The 18,880-nt window shown below is 41.2% G+C and overlaps 3 protein-coding genes across 6 annotated transcripts in view; 1 reads left to right on the plus strand and 2 right to left on the minus strand.

The window, feature by feature from the left end:
• LOC130695944 (cysteine-rich protein 1-like) overlaps positions 1-2,130 on the minus strand; it is a 96,862-nt gene extending 94,732 nt beyond the window's left edge. For all 3 annotated transcript variants that reach the window (XM_059497176.1, XM_059497175.1, XM_057519015.2), the window contains exons 1-3: positions 1,969-2,130; positions 548-633; positions 352-418 (exon numbers count right to left, since the gene is read on the minus strand). In XM_059497176.1, the coding sequence (XP_059353159.1) occupies positions 352-418; positions 548-633; positions 1,969-2,008 (193 nt within the window). In that variant the 5' untranslated portion in view covers positions 2,009-2,130. The remainder of the gene's footprint in view (positions 1-351; positions 419-547; positions 634-1,968) is intronic.
• Positions 2,131-2,348: 218 nt separating this feature from the next.
• Positions 2,349-5,477, minus strand: LOC130695929 (heterogeneous nuclear ribonucleoprotein H2-like). 2 transcript variants are annotated; one of them, XM_057518996.2, is made up of 11 exons: positions 5,381-5,477; positions 5,008-5,073; positions 4,869-4,923; positions 4,601-4,690; positions 4,385-4,543; positions 4,052-4,204; positions 3,712-3,850; positions 3,098-3,327; positions 2,841-3,010; positions 2,664-2,780; positions 2,349-2,598 (listed from the first exon to the last, which is right to left on the minus strand). In XM_057518996.2, the coding sequence occupies exons 3-11, from the start codon at positions 4,891-4,893 to the stop codon at positions 2,497-2,499; spliced, it is 1,185 nt and encodes a 394-aa protein (XP_057374979.1). In that variant the 5' UTR covers positions 4,894-4,923; positions 5,008-5,073; positions 5,381-5,477; the 3' UTR covers positions 2,349-2,496. The 2 variants fall into 2 exon arrangements, with proteins under 2 accessions (XP_057374979.1, XP_057374978.1); XM_057518995.2 differs by having other exon boundaries at positions 2,841-3,013; positions 5,381-5,474.
• A 1,083-nt stretch (positions 5,478-6,560) lies between these two features.
• Positions 6,561-17,821, plus strand: LOC130695920 (bicaudal D-related protein homolog). Its single transcript, XM_057518985.2, has 7 exons — positions 6,561-7,360; positions 14,086-14,301; positions 14,776-14,892; positions 14,964-15,407; positions 15,810-16,253; positions 16,401-16,658; positions 16,757-17,821. The coding sequence occupies exons 1-7, from the start codon at positions 7,082-7,084 to the stop codon at positions 16,934-16,936; spliced, it is 1,938 nt and encodes a 645-aa protein (XP_057374968.1). The 5' UTR covers positions 6,561-7,081; the 3' UTR covers positions 16,937-17,821.
• The last annotated feature ends 1,059 nt before the right edge of the window (positions 17,822-18,880 follow it).

An 18,880-nucleotide genomic window follows, 5' to 3' on the forward strand; every position in this document is an offset into this window, starting at 1 on the left:
CAGGTTTTGCTTTTTTTTTTTTTTAAAAGATGGAAATCTTGTCTTTTTTGTAACCAAAGTCAAGTCTTTCTCTAACATACATAATATCCTGCCTCTCCAATCTCCATCCATGAGGAATGGGCTGCATAAATATCCGTCTGACAACCGCCGTTTTTTCTTGTTTTGTTTTGTGAATGTGAACGAAAGTCCCCAGCCAAACCCAAATGTTATGAAAAAGTAACAAGTGGTTGCGTTTTGATGAATAGCGGGTTCAGTTTGTTGTCTAACTTTCAAACAACTTCAACGAAAATACGGATAACGAAGCAGGATACTAAATAGGGTTTGGTTCTTTTGCGTTCGTCCATCTCTTACCTCCTGGCCCGAATAGAGCTGAATAGCACGGGTTGTTGCAGTACGGCTTGCCTTCGTGTTCAGCGTGCTGCGTGTTGTTATTGTACACACATGGATAGAAGAAGAACAAGAATTCAAGAATTAAAAAAAGGTTTGTCTCCAATTAAAGAGAGGCAAAAGCCATCATTTGTTTTATGTTTCTTTTTTTTTTACGTACCTGACCAGGAACCAGAGTCTTGTTGCATTTTTCACATTTCAGGCAGAGCCCATGCCAGTCTTTGCCCAAAGAAGTCTTCCTCTCGGCTTTATATACATACATATATTTTTTTCAGTTTCGGGAATCGAAAGAAATAAGAAAAAAAAATGAATTTATTAATGAACGAGAATAATGCCACTTTAATCCATCAAAATGCCTAAAATGGTTTTACATTTCTAAATAACACGATCATGATTCATACGACTACCATCAACTGTCCACTGGAGGAAAATGAGCAAGTCAAATTGTCAAAGACTGATTCAGAATCATCCATTCCGTCCCGCATAATCTATTCTTGATGGCCCCACTGAATAGACCCTGCCAACCGGACCATACATGGTCAACAAATCTTTTTTCTTTCTTTTCTCAACTCTTTCTTTTCTTTTCTGTCAGAGTTTTCTTTAACAAGAAAAGAAAAAAAGGAACGGCAGCGCCGCGGGTGTCTTTACTCGGAAACTCGATGTAAATGGGCATGAAAACGCCGAAGCCAATCAGCCGGCAAGGCGCGGACCGGCGTGAAACATCCCGCGTTTGAATTCCACACAAAAGAAAAAATATAAAGAATAATAAAAATGGCCTTTTTTTATTCTTTTCTTAGAAACCATAGTCCCGTCAACCACAGGTAGATAAATTTTCCAGACATGTTAAACGATACCGTAACAGATCGACATGAAGCTAGACATTGACTCAATTGGAGTGTGATGGATGGAAGGTTGGGCTTCATGGTTGCCCTGGGTACTTGAACTCTCCGGCGATTTTTCATAAAACACTAGTCACGATATATTTTAGCTTTTCGAGACTCGATGACATCAGAATGACGCATAGCCGTTTCCTATTGCTTTTTCTTTCCATCTCTCTATCCCAAAGTGTTGTTTCACTCATTTTCTCGTTTTAAACTTCATCCCCCCATCTTTCTTGTTGTGTGTGTGTGCAACAAGTGGGGGTAGAAAAATAAAAAAAAATAACTCCAGTGACCTTTAAAGGGCATATAATAAACATCACATTCTCTTTTCCCTCATCCATCTAAAATATTTAAAACAAAAAACTTATTCTCCTAGCTTTTTTTTCGATCCAATCAAGATCATCAGCCAAAATCTTTTTCTTGGACAACATAGTCACATTTTTTTTTTCAATTTAACAGGACAGTTCTTGGCCATTAATCTTGCAACTGTCAACACGATATTATCTCGTTTTCTTTCGGATTGCACGCACATCAGTGATATTAACGAGAAACAAACAAAAAAAAACCATCATCCTTTCCAACGGTAGCAGGCAGTAGCCAGCGTGTTCCAGGCATTTAAAAAAACAAAACAAAAATAGCCATTCTTTTCTCTTTTCCAAAAACAATAATAAAAACATGGATATGTAATCGCAAGACTTACCGAAGTAAACAGGTTTGCTGCATTTCGGACAGTTGGGCATGGTGGTGGAATGTTCGTTGTAAGGGCAGAAACGGCGTGCGGACGGCAAGGCTCGAACCGGATGACAAAATAGTAGGATCCTATCCTCGACGTTATATACCCACAGACAGACTCGGTTTCCCAACCCATACGGGTAGTGCCGGGCGCAAAATGGATGACGTAATGTCCTCATTTGCTTATCCCGAAAGAGGGTCCAACAACGATCGTTCCTTCTCACCAACGCGAAAATTTTCCGTTACTCGCGTGGGCACGTTCTCTCATCAATCAAATAAATCACACACCACAAACAAGATAAGAAGGTGGTAAAGATAAAAAGTAATAACCGTCTATCCAGTATAAAGTTTACGTTTAAATGTGGTGTGTATTACTTAGACGGAATGCGTACAAACGACAGAGCCACAATTTTTTATATGAAAAATGGGGGGAGCAGAATAGATTAAACCGACAAAAATCATTGTGGGGTAGAACGCAGGGGACGAACTAAGTAAATCAATTATCGTAACCACCTCCATATGGAGGGCCGTATCCTGCTGGTCCAGCAGTTGAGTTAAGGAACAATTCAATGTAACGATGTTGCATGTTACATTTATCCTACACATACAAGATTTTCAGATTTATCAAAACGTTTTGAATAGCAAGACATTTAATAACGTTACCCTGCTCATAGCGCGGACGGCATCATCGTGAGAAGCAAACTCAACGTCAGCCTCACCCGAAGCACGGCCTTGCTCATAGCCAATATGGATGGCAACCGGGTGCAGCGGATGGAAGAACTAGGTAGAATAGATGAAATTAGATCAGGAAAGACGATATGTCATGTCCTCAAAACATACTTCTGCAATATCATCCTCAGACGCTCTGAAGGGCAACCCACGCATGTGGATGCGATGTCCAGATCCTTCATCCCCATACAAGGTTTTCAACGTTCGCGGCCGCTCGAAACTTGGTTCCATGTATCGTGGTGGTCCTCCATTACCCCAATCACCTCCACGCATGTATGGATCTTCTGTAAAATCAGTTAATTCAATTATGTAACTGTTGATGGGGCAAAAACTTGAAAATGACCAAACAAAGAAACACGACGGCTTACCTCTTCTTCTCATGTGCCCTCCTCCATGGCGCATTTGACCTGGACCACCACCGTAGCGATCTACATTGCGGTCGTATGGGCTAGGTCGACCACCTCCGTACCTATCACCCCCACCATACCGACCTTCGTGCGAACCGCCTCCACGGCCACCTCCTCCTCCTCCACCTCGAGGAATGCTGGCCAGTGCTGCACGAGCTTCACTCAAACTACTGCGGAATATCTCAATATACCTATACACGTGGCGGAACAAAAATGATAATGTTACAAACAGTAAACAAGGAACACTGGCATAGAAAAGAGAAAAAAAAAGCAAGCCACTTTAAACCGTAACCACCCGGTAAGTCAGCTCGCAGCTAATTTGGGCAAAATGCAGAAACAAATTTGAAAAATCGTGTTTTGAATTTTTTTCTTTACAACCAACACATCTTAATTCACCACATCGATGACGAAAATCCGTGTTCGGAATCGTCCCGTCCCACCCTCGAGGGGATGGTGGAAGAGATTAGGAAAGCTTAAACACAAAAATTGACACGACGTACACTTCGACTAGTAAGTTCAATGGAAACGAAATGAGGTTTAAGAGATAAGGGTTGGTTATGTTTAGAGGTTCCCACCTGTGCCCGATCTTTTCCTTGTGTTTCTCAAGAGCCCTCTCAGCTAGAGCAGAAGTTGCAAACTGAATATACGCTTCGCCCGTGCTCCTCCCAGAATAGTCCGTAGGTAGAGTAATTCCGTTTGGCACTATCTCCAACCCTGCCCCAAAATTTCATCACACATCAAGTTTGCACTCAAAGACAATAAACGGTCGGGAAAAACCAATCCGCTGCCAATAAGGTTCACCGACCCTCATCCACAGCGAAAAAGATCCACCCAAATCAATACCAACAATAATCCCAACTCCATCACGAGGGGAAACAATTCAGAAAATATAAGCCAAATCTAAGAAAACTGTACCAGTAAAGAACTGCGCGATCTCCTCCTTGGAGCAACCGAAAGGCAATCCACGCAAACGAACAAAACAATCATCGTCAGATGAAGGTGCAGCAGCGTTCGGTGGCCCAGATCGTTTGACCATCCACTCCATTTCAGACCGTTTGGAACGAAAAACTGCAAAAGAAAAAGTCAGTGAAATTCGTGCAACACTTGCAAAGCTTAAGCTTTCATTCAATCTGTATCAGTGGTCACCAAAGAGTTCTTATCATAAATTATCATTGGCCTGGACACAGAAATTTTGTGTCATCATTTTCTATTTCCCTATCGCTAACATTACATTTAAGTAAAACATACCTTCAATGTAGCGAGGGCCAAGGTGTTCATTATGCTTCGTGAGAGCCTTTTCAACATCCTCTTCACACCCCAACTCCAAATAACCTTCACCTGTTGGTCTTCCTTCCCTCGTGTACGTCATGTGAATCCCCGCGGCACCTCCAACAATATTTGAATCCTCTTCAGAAAGGAAAAAGGTTATTCAAGGAATACAGGATGGCTAACTTAGAATACTACCGAAGAATTTGAGGATATCGTCATCGGTTACTGCCCATGGCAAACCTCTTAAACGCACCACGAAACCATCCTCGTCTGCCATTTCTTTCCCTGTAAAAGAAAATGCCTTTTAACCACCGTCTGTAAACAAATTGTTAAAACTCTAGAAATATAGTTCAGAGTCATGCATGTCTAATAATTTGTTCGTCCTCATTTGCAACATTGTGCTAATCAGGGAAAATGATCATCACTGTCCAACATTTAAGAAATGTGATCAGGTAATAATTACCTTTTACTTCGGGAGCGTCACTCATTCAAATATCAGGTGTTTTCAGGATTTGTGCCTATATAACCACATCCACCAAGATAGCAGATAACATGGTTAAGTCAATTACCATGTAAGTTATTTTACACCAAACTATGTATACCTCAAGAAAGCACCAATACTGCTCCTTCGAAAGACTATACTAATGCAGTTTGAACCACACTGTGTCCTAACAAAAAATCCAGAAAAAGACATGAATAATAGAAGCAAATCTCATCAAGAGATTGCCATTCTTAGATATCTAAGTTAACTTATAATGACATGCATCTAACATATCTACAAAAAGTTGCAACTAGAACAGATAAATTTGAGAATTAACTTGTAAGATTTCCCAAGTTTAGAAAACTAATATTAGAAGCTAACACGACACGAGTTTTTACGCTGCAGAACATGTAGCACCATCAAATACTCAAATGCAAACATACTGATTGATGTAACTAAATATTAAAAGTGACACGTTAAAAAAAGAAACTTACAAGACTGTACAGACAGCGAATGCAAGGTTATGGGCTTCCCCACGCCGACGCCAATATGAATGTAAGCGTGGTGCGTATGTGAGACGTAGAATCATGTACGCGATACAACCGGTCTATTTTCTGGAGGGAAGGGAAAAGAAAATCAGAGGAAGGGGCGGAACTTATGCCACATTGACAAACCTATTTAAATGCAACTTGAAAATGCAATGGGAAAACTAGCATTGCTGAAAAATTGATCTAGCAATTAATACGAGTCGGTTTAAATGAAGGAAAATTTCTACCTGTTTGTGCAACAAGTAATTAATTACGGCCAATATTCAAATGCAATGAGAAATTTGGAGATGCTAACGAAACATGCTACCATCTAGCGATAGTTCTTAGATATGCTAAGTTCATCTTTCAACAATTCCTTTTCATAAAATCAACTCGATTTAGAACAATCGAGTGAAAAATAAACTGATGGCAATGAAAACTCAACTTAAAAAAAAAAACAGTTGAACAAAAATAATGTTTTTATAGCTGCAAGATAGTCAGCTAAATTAAGAAGTGGTAGATAAATTAGTGGCGTAACTCATCCATCAAGAGTAAAAATCGCTTAATCACCTTTACGGAAAACAATTGTCAACAAGGAAAAGGGTGCACTCTTGCCTTTCCCTTAATAAACAGATGAAAAATGAAAACGTTCATTATTAAGACGCAAGTGCCATTATTTGCTTAAAACTTTTGCTGAGCTTTGAAAAATAGTGCTTTCGTAACGTTGTTATGACTTGGGCGTACAGCTGCAGTAATTAGATCGCATTGTACAGACGATAACACCAACCAGACGCTATGAACTGGCTGGTAAACAAATAAATTCAAAATTGCACACAGACTTTTTTTTGTCTTATTTTCTGTGTTACGTCATCCGTAAAATGCAAAGAAAGTACTTAAAAATTTTCGAATGAGTTACCCTTAAAACGAAACTAAAGCATAAAAAAAATATGATCTCACCAGATAAAAGCCGAATGACACATATTCCGTTTGCATCATTAAATTCGATTTCAATTCGATTTCAATTCACTTTAAATCAAGCGCCTGTCTGCGTTGGCTGCTAAACAGAGGGAACCAACCTCCAAGTGAATTAAAGATATAGCCTTCGGCCACCGTTTTGATTGCCCCTGCCAATGAAATAAAAAAATAAAAAAGGGGTGGGTATGAGAACGATAGTATGAACAGTACCTACCAACCGCCAGGTGTGTCTGCACTGTAGCAATGTTCACCCGGATCCAGGACTTCAGTACTTTGAGAGCCCTCGGCCAGAGCTGACGTGCGCTTAGCCATTTCCGTCCGGCTTTTTTCGTTTCTTTTTTTTGTTGTCTGTTAGTAAAAAGAAAAAAAAAAGGGAACAGGCAAGCAGCTGTACCGGTAGTGCAGAGTGTGTGCGTTTTTCGTTGTATTTATTATATCGTGTGTTACCTTGACAACGGCTTGTTTTGACGACTGGACTTACGACAAGCGCGTAGAAAGTCTTTGTTTCTGGTGTGCACATGACGACATATTTCCCTTAAAAAGTTGAGCTAGCCCTGCTCGAAAAATCAAATTGGATTAGTTTTGTTGTGCCATCGTTTTGTTTTTTTCGTTACCGTTTCGTTCACATTTTTTAATTCTTCTGTGGGCGCTTATTGGATATGATAACTTGGTGTGACGATTCGCTACGAGGCCATGCCCGGCGAAAATCGTCAGCAGTCTCGTTCTAATTTCAACGGTCATCACATGTTGGACGATTACGCCATCATGGAACAACAACATAAGCATCAGCCTACGGCTGATCATTCCGAGCCGGTGGGTAATGGAAGTCTGCAAGAACTCTACGCCCAGCTGGTCCAGAAAGAGCGTGATCTCCTGCTGGCCGCCCAACTAGGCAAAGCCTTGCTGGAGAAAAACGAAGAACTCGGTCTGCAAAACGAGAAGATGGCCGAAGAATACTCGCGGCAGTTGGAGGTTAGTCCATACAAATGCAATTACTTGTTTACGGTTTCCCTTTGTTTTTTTTTTCTTGGTGTGCTCGTCCGCTTCCAAGTCCAGCTCAGATAACAAAATTTAAACCTCCCGAACAACTTATCAGTTACTGACGTCAACAAAAAAATCCGTACACTAAAAACAAAAAAATTAGAGCTGGGTCAAATAGAAAGAAAAAAATGATTTCGTGAGCATTCTCTAACACGAAGTAGGTGGGATCGTGAAGAAAAATATCGGCTACTAGTCTCCTTGCAAAAAGGTCGTCAGCCCATCAAAAAAAAAAATAATAATAATAATGAGCAATGTTGACTTTACGACTCACGTTTTTAAAAGAATCAGGACATCCACAAGGGCTTTCGTTGGGTTTCACGAAAGCCTATTGTACTGAGGCCGTTTGCGTCAACGGGTAGAGCACGAGACGGGTAAATCGTCCAGGAACGAAAACACAAGTCCAGATGAAGAACCAGTCTCATCTCGTTAATGCAATCAGCCAAGCCTGAAGACAAACAAAAAAAACAAAAAAGTTTCAATATTGCGGGTGATATTACACATAGTTTGGTTAATTTTTTTTTTTTTTCCAGTCTGTTCGATTTATCATATTGCTCGTCTTATCTGACAGTTACGTACCGCACTAGTCACACTATGGAAATTACCATCTCTGACTCATTAAATAGACGTAGCCCCGTTGTCTGTTGGCCGTATCTCTCTGTCCCTTTTTGTCGTACGTGTTTTGTTTTTTTTTTCCCCTAAAAGGTCCGGCCGTGTTTCTTCATAATTCTGGTCTGTAATGCAACAATGAGGGTGTTACGATGGCCATTCGGTTTACCAACAAGGCCGCCCTTTTTCATTTTGCAAATATAATTCGCCTCCTTTTCTTTTTGCCATTCTGCGTGGCTTTTTCTTTTGGAACAGGAGTATTTTCCAGGCAATTGAAAAATAAAAGAAAATGGAGGTAGACAGTTGCGGATGGCCAATCATGAAAGAAGAGAGAGTTTTTTTTCCTTTTTACTTGGGTGTTGTTTTCGGAAGCTGATCTCGTTCTATGCTTTCCGTCTTTGGTTTTCTCTGCTGTGTTGGTTTGCTTTAAAGTAAAATGCAGTTCTTATTTTCTTCCTGTGAGCCCATGCTCATTGTCTCTGTAAGCATCCAGCGAAAGTTAGCATTTTTGGTTCAGGGAAATCAGCTAGTGTAGCGAAACTTGCGCGACAACGATTTTTATGAAAATACCGGAGACGATGTGGAACAATCAACAATCGATCAGGCTACTTTCCCTTTTTTTCCCGCCTTCATTGCCTAATTTTTCAGAGTTGCTATTTTGCACTCAAAACGCTCGTAAATAATTGACTCGCATTATATGCAAATGAAGCTGACAAGCGAATCCACAAACATTTTTGGAAAAACGTCGGTTGAAACGCGGGTAACTACGTGATGGATGGACTTCTTCAAACGGGTTTTTCTATGAAATTTTGAAAAGAACAGTCACCCACACGTAATTGTGTCTCAGATTAATTAAAATCACGTACCTCTCGAGTCTCTTTTGCGTGTTCCAAGTCACGAGACGGCCGTTTCGGTCCGAATCTGCTAGTCACCTCACGAAAGGGAAAGAAAAACAAAGTCTATCGAGCAGTATGCGCGCGTGTAGACGATTCCATCCTTGATTATTGGGTTAGTCGAGGTGAGAAGCTGCAACCAACTGGAACGTCATCATCATCATCATTTTCTTATATATATATATATGTTTTTTTGTTCGTTTTGTTTATACCTGTATTTTTCCTCACTTTCCTGGCTGTCGAAACACACACCTCGTTTTTTTTTATTTTTTATTTTTTTCTAAAGACCCTGGGTATCTTGCGAGGTGTGCAACTTTTTACGATCTTCAGTTTCCAGTTATCTGTTTAAAAAAAAAATGAGGGCTATAGTATTTAATATTATGATTAGTTTGCGTGAAACCGCACAGTCCACAAGACGTTTCAAATAGTTAAAAACAACACGCTGAAAAATAATACAACCGAAAGGAAGATAAATAATGTGAACACGGGAAATTGTGAGCCAGACACAACATGTCCTTATTCTCTTTAAAAAACCTCATCTTCTTCCGCTGACTTAGTGGCCGTTAAGACGAGTCGTGCCGATCTTGAATGCACAAACCGAAACCGAATGAGAAAACCGCTTCCGTCCGCTGCGACCTTAATGCCCTTTTGCGCAATCCTTGAAAAAAAAAAATGATCATCTTTATTTTTTTTTATTCATGGCCTCGTTTTCTCATTGTCAGCGAAAAAGGATGTATTGGAGTTTCTTTCAGATGTAGAACCAGATCGCCCAGAATAAAAGATGAAAAGGCAAAACGATCGTGTCGTAACGAGGTTGCGCGTCATTGTGAAGCACGGTAAATGGATTGCGCAGTTTGAATTAATCGACCTGAATTGTTTAACTCATTCGATCGGAGAGCCTTGGAATGAAATAGGCGAGAAAAGGAAATTAGAATTTCAAGCAGGAAATCAAAGCCAACTTTCTCCCTTACGAAAAAACAAAACAAAAAGGGGGAAGTGGTGGACGATTGAATCATAGCGGAAGTTTTATTTTTTAAGGTTTTCTTTTATTGTTTGGATTGCCGTGATTTCAAGGTGAACATCGTTGCATATGGCAGTGAAGACGACGGACGCATCGGAGCCTTTCCCAGTTAATTAAGAATTATTACGATGCTCGAGGTTAGAATTATTGACAAGTCTTCGATGAACACCTTCTTCAAAAGCCCTACCTTAAAGGCTGCAGGCTGATTTCCGGTCCCCCCTCCCCCCTCGTCTCCCCTAAAAAAACAACTGAACCGGAGGTGCTTACTAAGAAGCAAAATATTAAAAAAGAACCTTTCTAACTTGACGATGACCTCATCTCTTCATCCGGCTGCACTCTCACTTAGGCGAAAACCCATGTCTGCAAAATTTTTGAATCATTCAAACACGCACCCGTGTATCAAGGACACACACTATGCAAATCGAGTGAACGTGAATCACGACTTTTACTTTGTGATGACGTCATTTAAAAAAAAAGCAATACGGCATAATTTTTTTCTGTTTCGCAACATAGCAGGAAAATAAGATAAGAGTCGAGACAATTCGAGTCTCTTAACATCTAAAAATGTTTTTGTTTTTTTGCGCGTTCGATTTTTGTCATGCGGGACCAGCTACACAATTTCTCTTACGCCTTTTACTTTTTTAAAACATGGCCGCCCACATTTTCACGGAGTGAATAGTTGTCATTTTTCTTTCCTTTTTTTGTTTAGCTTCTTGTTTGTTTCGTACGTTTGTTCCTCTCTCATGTTTCTTGTTAAATAGCCCCTCATCTGGAACAAAAGAAATTTATGCAAGGAGCTTCTTATTGTTTGGGTTGTGTTAGGACGTCTACGTTATCCCCGCACGTTGACACAATAAAAAGCTGACTCGAGTCTTTCTTCATCATCCAAAAGGGAGGAGACCACCACCACCACCACCAACAACAACAAAAAATTAAAGGAAAAAGAAGTTCGCGTGTGCGTTCGTCCGTTGCTATTCACGCTTCACAAGGTTCCCCCACGCCCACCTTTTTTTTTTTCTTCTTCTTTCCTACGTTGCAATTTCGTCATCTGGTCGCCACCTGACCAATCCCTTTATTTACGATGATGCAAACAGTGTTCAAGAAACTTATATGAATGGGAGTGTCTACTTTTTTTTTTTTTTTTTTCTCCGATTGCCTAGATCTTCGGCAACTGCTTACGTGCAGGCACACATTTGATTTTACCGAAAAGAAAAAGAAAAATAAGAACGAGATCTGGGGGCGCCGTCATTTTTTTTTTCTGGTACGAGGTCACACGCTCCGGTATTTGCGGCCGGCCGCAACCATCAAATATTCACGGACGGGTTGTTCAACTTGTCTTTCATTTGGGTTGGGCCCTTTAATAATTTTTTATCCCCTCCCTAACCGAATCGGTACGCTGAGAGACTGAAAAAAAAAACACATTACCATAATTCCCCAATTGATTTTGATCAGACATTTAAAAATCCCCGAAAACTTTACGATTTTTTTCTTAAAATCCTAACCCCGGATTTCGATTGTATCGCGATGACGTTTATCGTCATCACCGGGCGGTCGTGGAAAGATGGTCACGATGGAGCATAGACCCTCCGTGTCGCAGATGTCGCTATTTCAAACATCCCGCGTCCATATTTTTCGAACAAAAGAAATAGAAGCGGCCAAACGCGCGGAACGCTGAAAGTCGTACGCGACATCCAATAGACTGGATCGCCGAGTACAGCATAACTGTTACCTCGGGCATATAGCAGCATCGTTATTAGCCAGGGAATAATCACACTACGCACAAAGGAGAAGACCGACACACGAACGTCGATGAGAACCCGGCAAAATGCAGTCGAAAAAAAAAGCAACGGATCGGGAATTATTGGAAAAATAGGAACGCCGCACAAAGAAAAAGAGTCTCAGCTCACGTTCGACACACACAAAAAAAACGCAATAAGAAAATGCAAAGAACTACGTGTTCAGTTGACGTCCGGTCTCCAGGATTTTGAGGACATTTCACTGACGAGTTCAAAAATGAAAATGCGTAACCCCCTCAATGCCTTTTTTTTTTCTTTTAAAAGCTTTTAAAATATAACCGGAAGGATTTTTCATTGTCATCCTGTTCAAGACATGTTTTCAAGGTAAAAGGTGGGGGGGGGGGGGAGGAATGTATAAATATACTGCGTCGACAATGTTCAGCCGACTGAGACCCCCGAGTTCGTAAATCGCATGTTGTTGCCAAAGAAAACAAAATTCACCGGTCATGTCGGGGTTCTTTGTAAAACAAAACAAAGGACGATGGGCACTATCCACGAAAGAAGCTTTGACAGGAAACAGTTCCCGTTAGACGAGGGACTAGAACGCGCGCACTGCCGCGCAAACAGGTGGCGCTAGCTCAAGGCTTTTGCGTTGTTACTTATTTTTTTTTTTTTTTCTCATTTCATCGTTTAAAAGAAAAAAAAAAATTAAAGAAACAGCCAGCCGAGCGAAAATGTTCGTTTTGAACACGCAAGATCCCTCCGGTATCTCGAACGAAATTATCCGAATCGCCTTCCGTCATCTTTTTTGTTTTTTTTCCTCCAAGACAATGAGCAAGAACAATTTAAAGATGATGGATTATCTCTTTTTGTTATCTTTGTCACATCTTATCATTTTTCTATGCTTTAATGGCGGGAGAATATACATTCGCTTTAGTGTCAAGTGTTTTTTCAATGGCCTTGCGAGAATGATGAAGGATTTCAAAGAGAAAACATTAAGATAAGGAACAATGGACGGGACATTAAAAAACCGAAGAATTACAATAGGAAAGGTTTTTTTTTTTTTAAATAATTTCTCGTGAGGACAATCCCCTTCCCTTGAGAGAGATTTATTCAAGCGTGCCCAAATAGCTACGATTCTAATGAAGGAAAAAATCGCCATTCATTACTGAATCTGGAAATAGGAATTGTATTTATTGAATTGCACGTGATGCATAGCGGACTCTTCGACTTTATCGCAATTATCCCCAACGGCATTTCATCCGTCCTTTTTTCCCCTATCTTGAACTCCTAATTAAAAATAGAAATCTGGACAAATTAATCGAGGTGATATTGAATCGCTTGTCTCCTGCTAATGCGACCCAACGTGGTTCATTTCTTTCCAATTCACATGATCTGAAATGTTACTCTAAATTTTGTCAGGATATTAGAATACCGGAACAACTCAAGTTTTGCCGCTTTCTTTCGACAACAAAACCAAAGCGAGAATCGAACAACTTTCTAAGTTGGCAACAACAGATCGCTCTAGCTTGTCTTTCACGCTCTTGTCATTTCCTGGCATCATGAGAAAATGCTTTCGTGAGTGAAAGCTCATTTCAAATTTCAAAATTAAAACTCAAACTTTAAGAATCGCAATAATTAAACCCGAGTTTAAGAACATGCAAACTGAAGTCTATTGCTCCAGTTGACCTGAATTTGAATAAAGGGCGTACTCGTCTGTCGCCCTCCCGTTAGCCAAAAAAATGTTTGAATTATTTATGAGACATGCGAAAACGAAGGGAGGGCACGATCCTTGTGAACGACATTTAAGGATTTGTTATCGTTCGGACGAAAAAAAAAAAAAAGAAACCTAACAGACAGTACCGCAAAAAAAAAAAAAATGATTTGTTTTGAATCAAGAGGAAAACGATTTACGGTTATTCGGAAAGAAAAAGGATCGTACGCAGTGCGTCCATTGGACTTTTGTATGGGAAACTATCAGCTGGGCACTACCGGTTGGGTTCCTTCGGAAATGCTAGTCTTCCCCTTTTTGCTGTTCCACCCGACTGTCTAATTACATTTACGCCGAACGCGGTGTGATTCACGTGCGTACCGTTACTCCCGCAAGTCACACCGAATCATTTTCAAAAACTCAAAATAGCGGACGGAACGAGTAACAAGACAGTGTACGACAGCTTTAAAAAAAATAAAAACGATTACCTGCACATAACTAGACCATCAATTTCGCGAAATTGGAAATTACCCTATTTTTTTTTTAAAATAAGCTGATCTCATTATTCAACAAGAGCGACCTAATTTCAAGCCCTAAATCCTTTTTTTTTCTCCTTTCTTAATTAAATAAAAAAATTGACTGTCAATGAGTTCAGTTTGTTAATTGGGTTTGTTTAAATCTTTGGACAGATTTTAGAGCAAGAAAAGCACGTTTTACGGCGGAAAGTGGACACGGTTGAGGGCGAATACGAGTCGAAAGTCTCGGAACTCCAAAGCGATGTGGCCGACTTGAGGCGGTCGCTGGATGAGCAGCAGAACAACGTCAAGATCGCAGAGAGGCAAAAGTCGTCCATCATCACGCAATTGACAGAGCAGAACCAGCGACTCACTGCCCAACTCAAAGAGGTAATCAGCTAAATCAAACAACATCTTAAATTCAATTAGAAGGAAATTTTTAAGTTTACCGTAACGTTAAAACACAAGACTTTCATGTTCCCTAATTTTAGTACACACCCTCATAGTAAACCGGTTTGTTTCTCTTGACGGTGGGCGGGGGATATTGGGTCAACATATCCTTCCTTTTTTTCTGAAGCGGAAGAAGCTCCAACGGGGGGGGGGGGGGGGGGGTACGACAGGGAAAGTATGGGTGGATTGATTCCGGCATTGTCTACAATTAACAAGAGACGGACCAACGTGAATGAACAGTTATTGGCTTGTTTCACCGGAGGGGCTGTAGAATACTCACGCACAACTGTTGAATGCCATCTGTTCTTTTTTTTTTTTGGGGGGGGGGGGATATCAAAAAGCCCTTGCTTATTATTTGATGATTTGCTAATTAAAGAGGGAATTTTTCTTCATCTTTTCTCAAAAAATAACTAGGCGATGAAAAATGAAGAGCAATTGAGCGCCCAGCTGCAAGGCTTGCGTGATCAGTTCAGTTTGAGGAAATCTAGTCTCCAAGATCACGTCGGCCATTTGGAAATCATGAGAGAAGAGGTACGAAATGATTTTCAGAAAAGAACTACGCGTGATTTAAACCACCCGCTTGTGCACAACAATAAAAACAGATCGTGATGCTGACTGAAAAGAAAACGGAACTGGAAAGACGATTACAACACCTACTGTCCGAACGCGAAGGTTTGACGTCCAACTTGGACGAATCGTCGGACAGGATCATGGGCCTGGAACGCCAGTGCCACGAGCAAGACGTCCACCTACGCGAAACGCACCGTGAACTGAACGAATTGCGAGCGGCCAACGGGTCCCTTTGCGAGCGATTGGAAGCCATCACGAGAAATCTGTCTTCACCTTCAGCACCGAGTTTCCATCACCACAGCCATTCGCTACTGGCCGAGATGGACCTGTCGGCCGCCAGTTCCGGTCACGGATCCGCGTCCAGTCCGAATTCTCATCCATCACTCACCGGTCAAGATGATATCGAGATCGACGACATCGAGTGCGACGATCCACAAGCCGAGAACTCCCTCGTCGTTGAGGAACAAAACCAAAAGGTAAACCCCCCCCCCCCCAAAAAAAAAAAAAATAGGGAATGACAACATGTTGTTGTTGTTTCTATGGCCACCTGTCGGTAATGAGGAGAGAAAGAAAAAATACTAGCCGAAGAGTTGCATCGTTAGCGGTTACCCACCGTGGCTGAATGGCCTAAAGTTATTAGCATATTTACAAGGAATGAGCCGATAAGGTCCGTACGTGAAACACTGTCCAACATTACAGATAGAGCATGTCGGAATAGCATCAAAGAAAACGAGACGTCAGTTGTACAGTATGACATCAAACGTAACGGGTCCGTGACGAGAAACGGAAATCAGAAAACAAAACAAAAAAGGATTGATGGAACATTTTTCAAAAATAAATAGCTAAAAAACATGTTTCTTTTTTGGGGGGCCTCGCAGATGAGACAAGATATCATGGACGCCTGCGTCGCTTTAAGAAGTTTATGCGAAACGGTGCGCGCCCAACGACGTCGAGCTTCGTTATCGCTATCATCGATGACCTCGTCGAGCAGCGGCGGCCAAAATCCCCCCTCGGTGGGTAGCAATAGCTCCGTGTTAACGGAGAGCGTTAATCACAGCATCCCCCGGTTAGACGGCAAACAAGACACGGGCCTTCTCAACTACCTGGTGAAGGATATCGACCAGTTGGTCAGAGGCTCGGCCTGGTTCCAGCTGGACTTTTCACAGTGCGAACAGTGCGGCCGCAGTCCCAACGATCTTCTCCAGCTCGAATCGGAATTGCATTTGACTCAGGAGGCGGCCGACCGGTTGCAACGCAATCTAGCCGACAAGACGGAGGAATCGAAGCGTCGCGACGAGGAAGCCACATCCTTCAAAAATCAGGTATGTCTCTCTCTCTCTCTCTCTCTCTCTCTCTCTCTTTCGCTTCCCCCTCCCCTCTTGTCTTTGAGAAATCAATTATTCACGACGCACCTGTCGACCAAGACATGGGAAATGACGACCTACATGATGCGCTTTGTATGTTTCAAGTTGACGCTAAAAGAGGTGGAGCTGGAAGCGACTCGTGAAGAACGCGACACAGCCCGTCGCGATGTGCGCGACACTCACCTGGCCAAAGACGAGATCATCCGTCGAGCGTGGGAAGTTCGGGACCAGGCCGTTGCGCGCAAAAACGCGGCCGAAATTGAATTGGCCCGCACCCGCATCGACGTCCTACAAATCAACAGCCAACTGTTGGAAGCCATCCAGCAAAAGGTCGAATTGAGCCAGCAGCTCGACCAGTGGCAGGTAAACATAAATAAAAAAAACATTTCTTGTTTTCTAAAAATAGAGGCTGGTTCAAGGGCACGGCATTTCATCGGCTTTGAACTTTTGAATTTTTATAGGTGGACATGCAGCAGCTGCTGGACGATCAGATGAAGCGCAAATTGTCCAAACAGGAACTGCTGCGCTCGATGGCTAGTGCCGGTGGAGCGCCCCAGCAGTCGCTCGGGACCACCGCTGGTTCCAGCGCTTCACCTCAGCAAAGAAAAACAAAATTCTTGGGTCTTTTCCAACGGTCGTGAACGGCTGAACCGATGACGTGTAGCCCATTAGCACGCGCAGCTTTCAATTATTATTTTTTTTTTTTTTTCGCCACCCCACCTCCTTAAATTCTGCATCTAACGCTGCATATAATCCACCGTCCCTCGTGTTTTTTAAAGGAACCGTTGTATCATATATTAATGATTAATTAACTACTCGGCATTCGAATTTATTTAAAGGAATTAAAGAAAGGGTGGAATGTTTCGTAACTATGTATAGAAAAGAGGGGACGTCAAAAGTCGATTGTGAGACACGTGAAAAAAAAAAGAAATTATACATAATACGAAGGCGGATCTCGGGTTGTCTCTCTTTTTCTCCGGAATGATAATTATTAGGATTGTGATTATTTTTTGGGCACATTTTTTTCTCCCCCTTTTTGTTTCCCTCACATTTTCTCTATTTTTTTGGAGGGGGAATTTTTTTTATTATTATTCTCTTTTCTTGTTCAAAAAAAAAAGTGGGTTTTGTATTCAGGCCGTAGGTCAAACGAACCTCCCTATTGTATCATAAACAGTTAACCAACGAAAAAAAAAAAAAAAAGTTTGAAAAAAATATATTATTAACTAAAAAGAAAACGGGGAGAAAAGTAAGCAGCACGTAACGAGGTCAGAGGTATAAATAAGAAAAAAGTTAGTGGGACGTTTTCTCGTTGCTTTTAAGAAGAAAAAAAAAATTGTAATCGTGATTTCCAGCGCACGTGTGTTGCTGCTTCGTACTTCCCCCTCAACAAAATCATGTTACGTGTAATGCCGAACGAATGTTCTTTTGTGTCTGTTTCTTTACGTGAGAGTGCGTGTCTGTTTTACTGCACCGAAAAAAAAATACATGATGCAACATCTTTGCTAAAAAAAAAAAAAAAGAACCCCAAACAATTCGTGAGATTCCAATTTCTTTCGATTGATTTTTCGTGAGTTTTGAATTCTTTTAAATATTTGGGAAGAAGACAAAAAAAGATGGCCGAACTGTGCCAGATGGATCGTGAATTTTATGAAAGATTTTCTCTTTTCAAAACGAAAAGAGAATAAAAGAATTAAGAGAGAGCGACTCTCGTTGGAAAATGGAGCGTGAAAAAAAAGTAAACGCAGCGAGGAGTTACCCGCGGGAGCAGGACGATGAAACTGTTGCATCTACAGCTGGTCCGCGCTAGAATGATGAATGATGACGTCATTCTGTCAAATTTTCCTTTGACTGGTAAAAGCTACGTGTGTGTCCCTGATGGACTACTGGATTTTTTTCTCGCATTTTTTTTTTTCTTTTCCAGGGCGGAAAAAAAAAATATGTTGGGAGGTTTTTCGTCAGCAGCCGAACAACCTCACGTACACACAGATGGATCGATGCGCGCTATACATTTCCGGCCAGCTGTTTCTCTTTTTCTGTTCCCTCTCACCCTTTCTTAAATGCTGTCTGTCTGTACACTATGTACAGAAGGGCCTTGTTTTCTACCTTTTTTTTTGCTTTAAAAAAAAAAAAAAAAACATAGTGCAGTAATTGACGCGGATTTCCTTTCACATTATATCACCTGTTGCTGGCCAGGGACAAGCCGAAGGCGGTTTCAATGATGGCTCTGACTATACGCTTTACTTCCTCATCAAACCGATGAGAACAAATTCTCTTTGAAAACCTCAAAATATTTTTGTTTTGTGATTTTTCACTTTCAATTTTTTATGTGTTTTTTTTTTCTGAAAAAAGAAAAGAAAAAGAAATAGACTTGAAGACGTCATTTTTCGAACGTCGTGCGGTGCAAGCATCACCTCCTCCCCTCCGGTGCCTTGACCTTTCTCTTTGAACAGTACCACAAGCCTAGATGTTAAGTCTTGACGATCCTCGTAACGGGGGAGAGGCCACCGGAAGTCGTGACGTCTCGTGATTGCGTTATACACCTCAAGCATGCGTTCTTTCTTCCTAAAAATAATAAAAAAGGACCG

This window comes from Daphnia carinata, chromosome 10, assembly GCF_022539665.2.
Source record: "Daphnia carinata strain CSIRO-1 chromosome 10, CSIRO_AGI_Dcar_HiC_V3, whole genome shotgun sequence".
NCBI lineage: Eukaryota > Metazoa > Arthropoda > Branchiopoda > Diplostraca > Daphniidae > Daphnia > Daphnia carinata.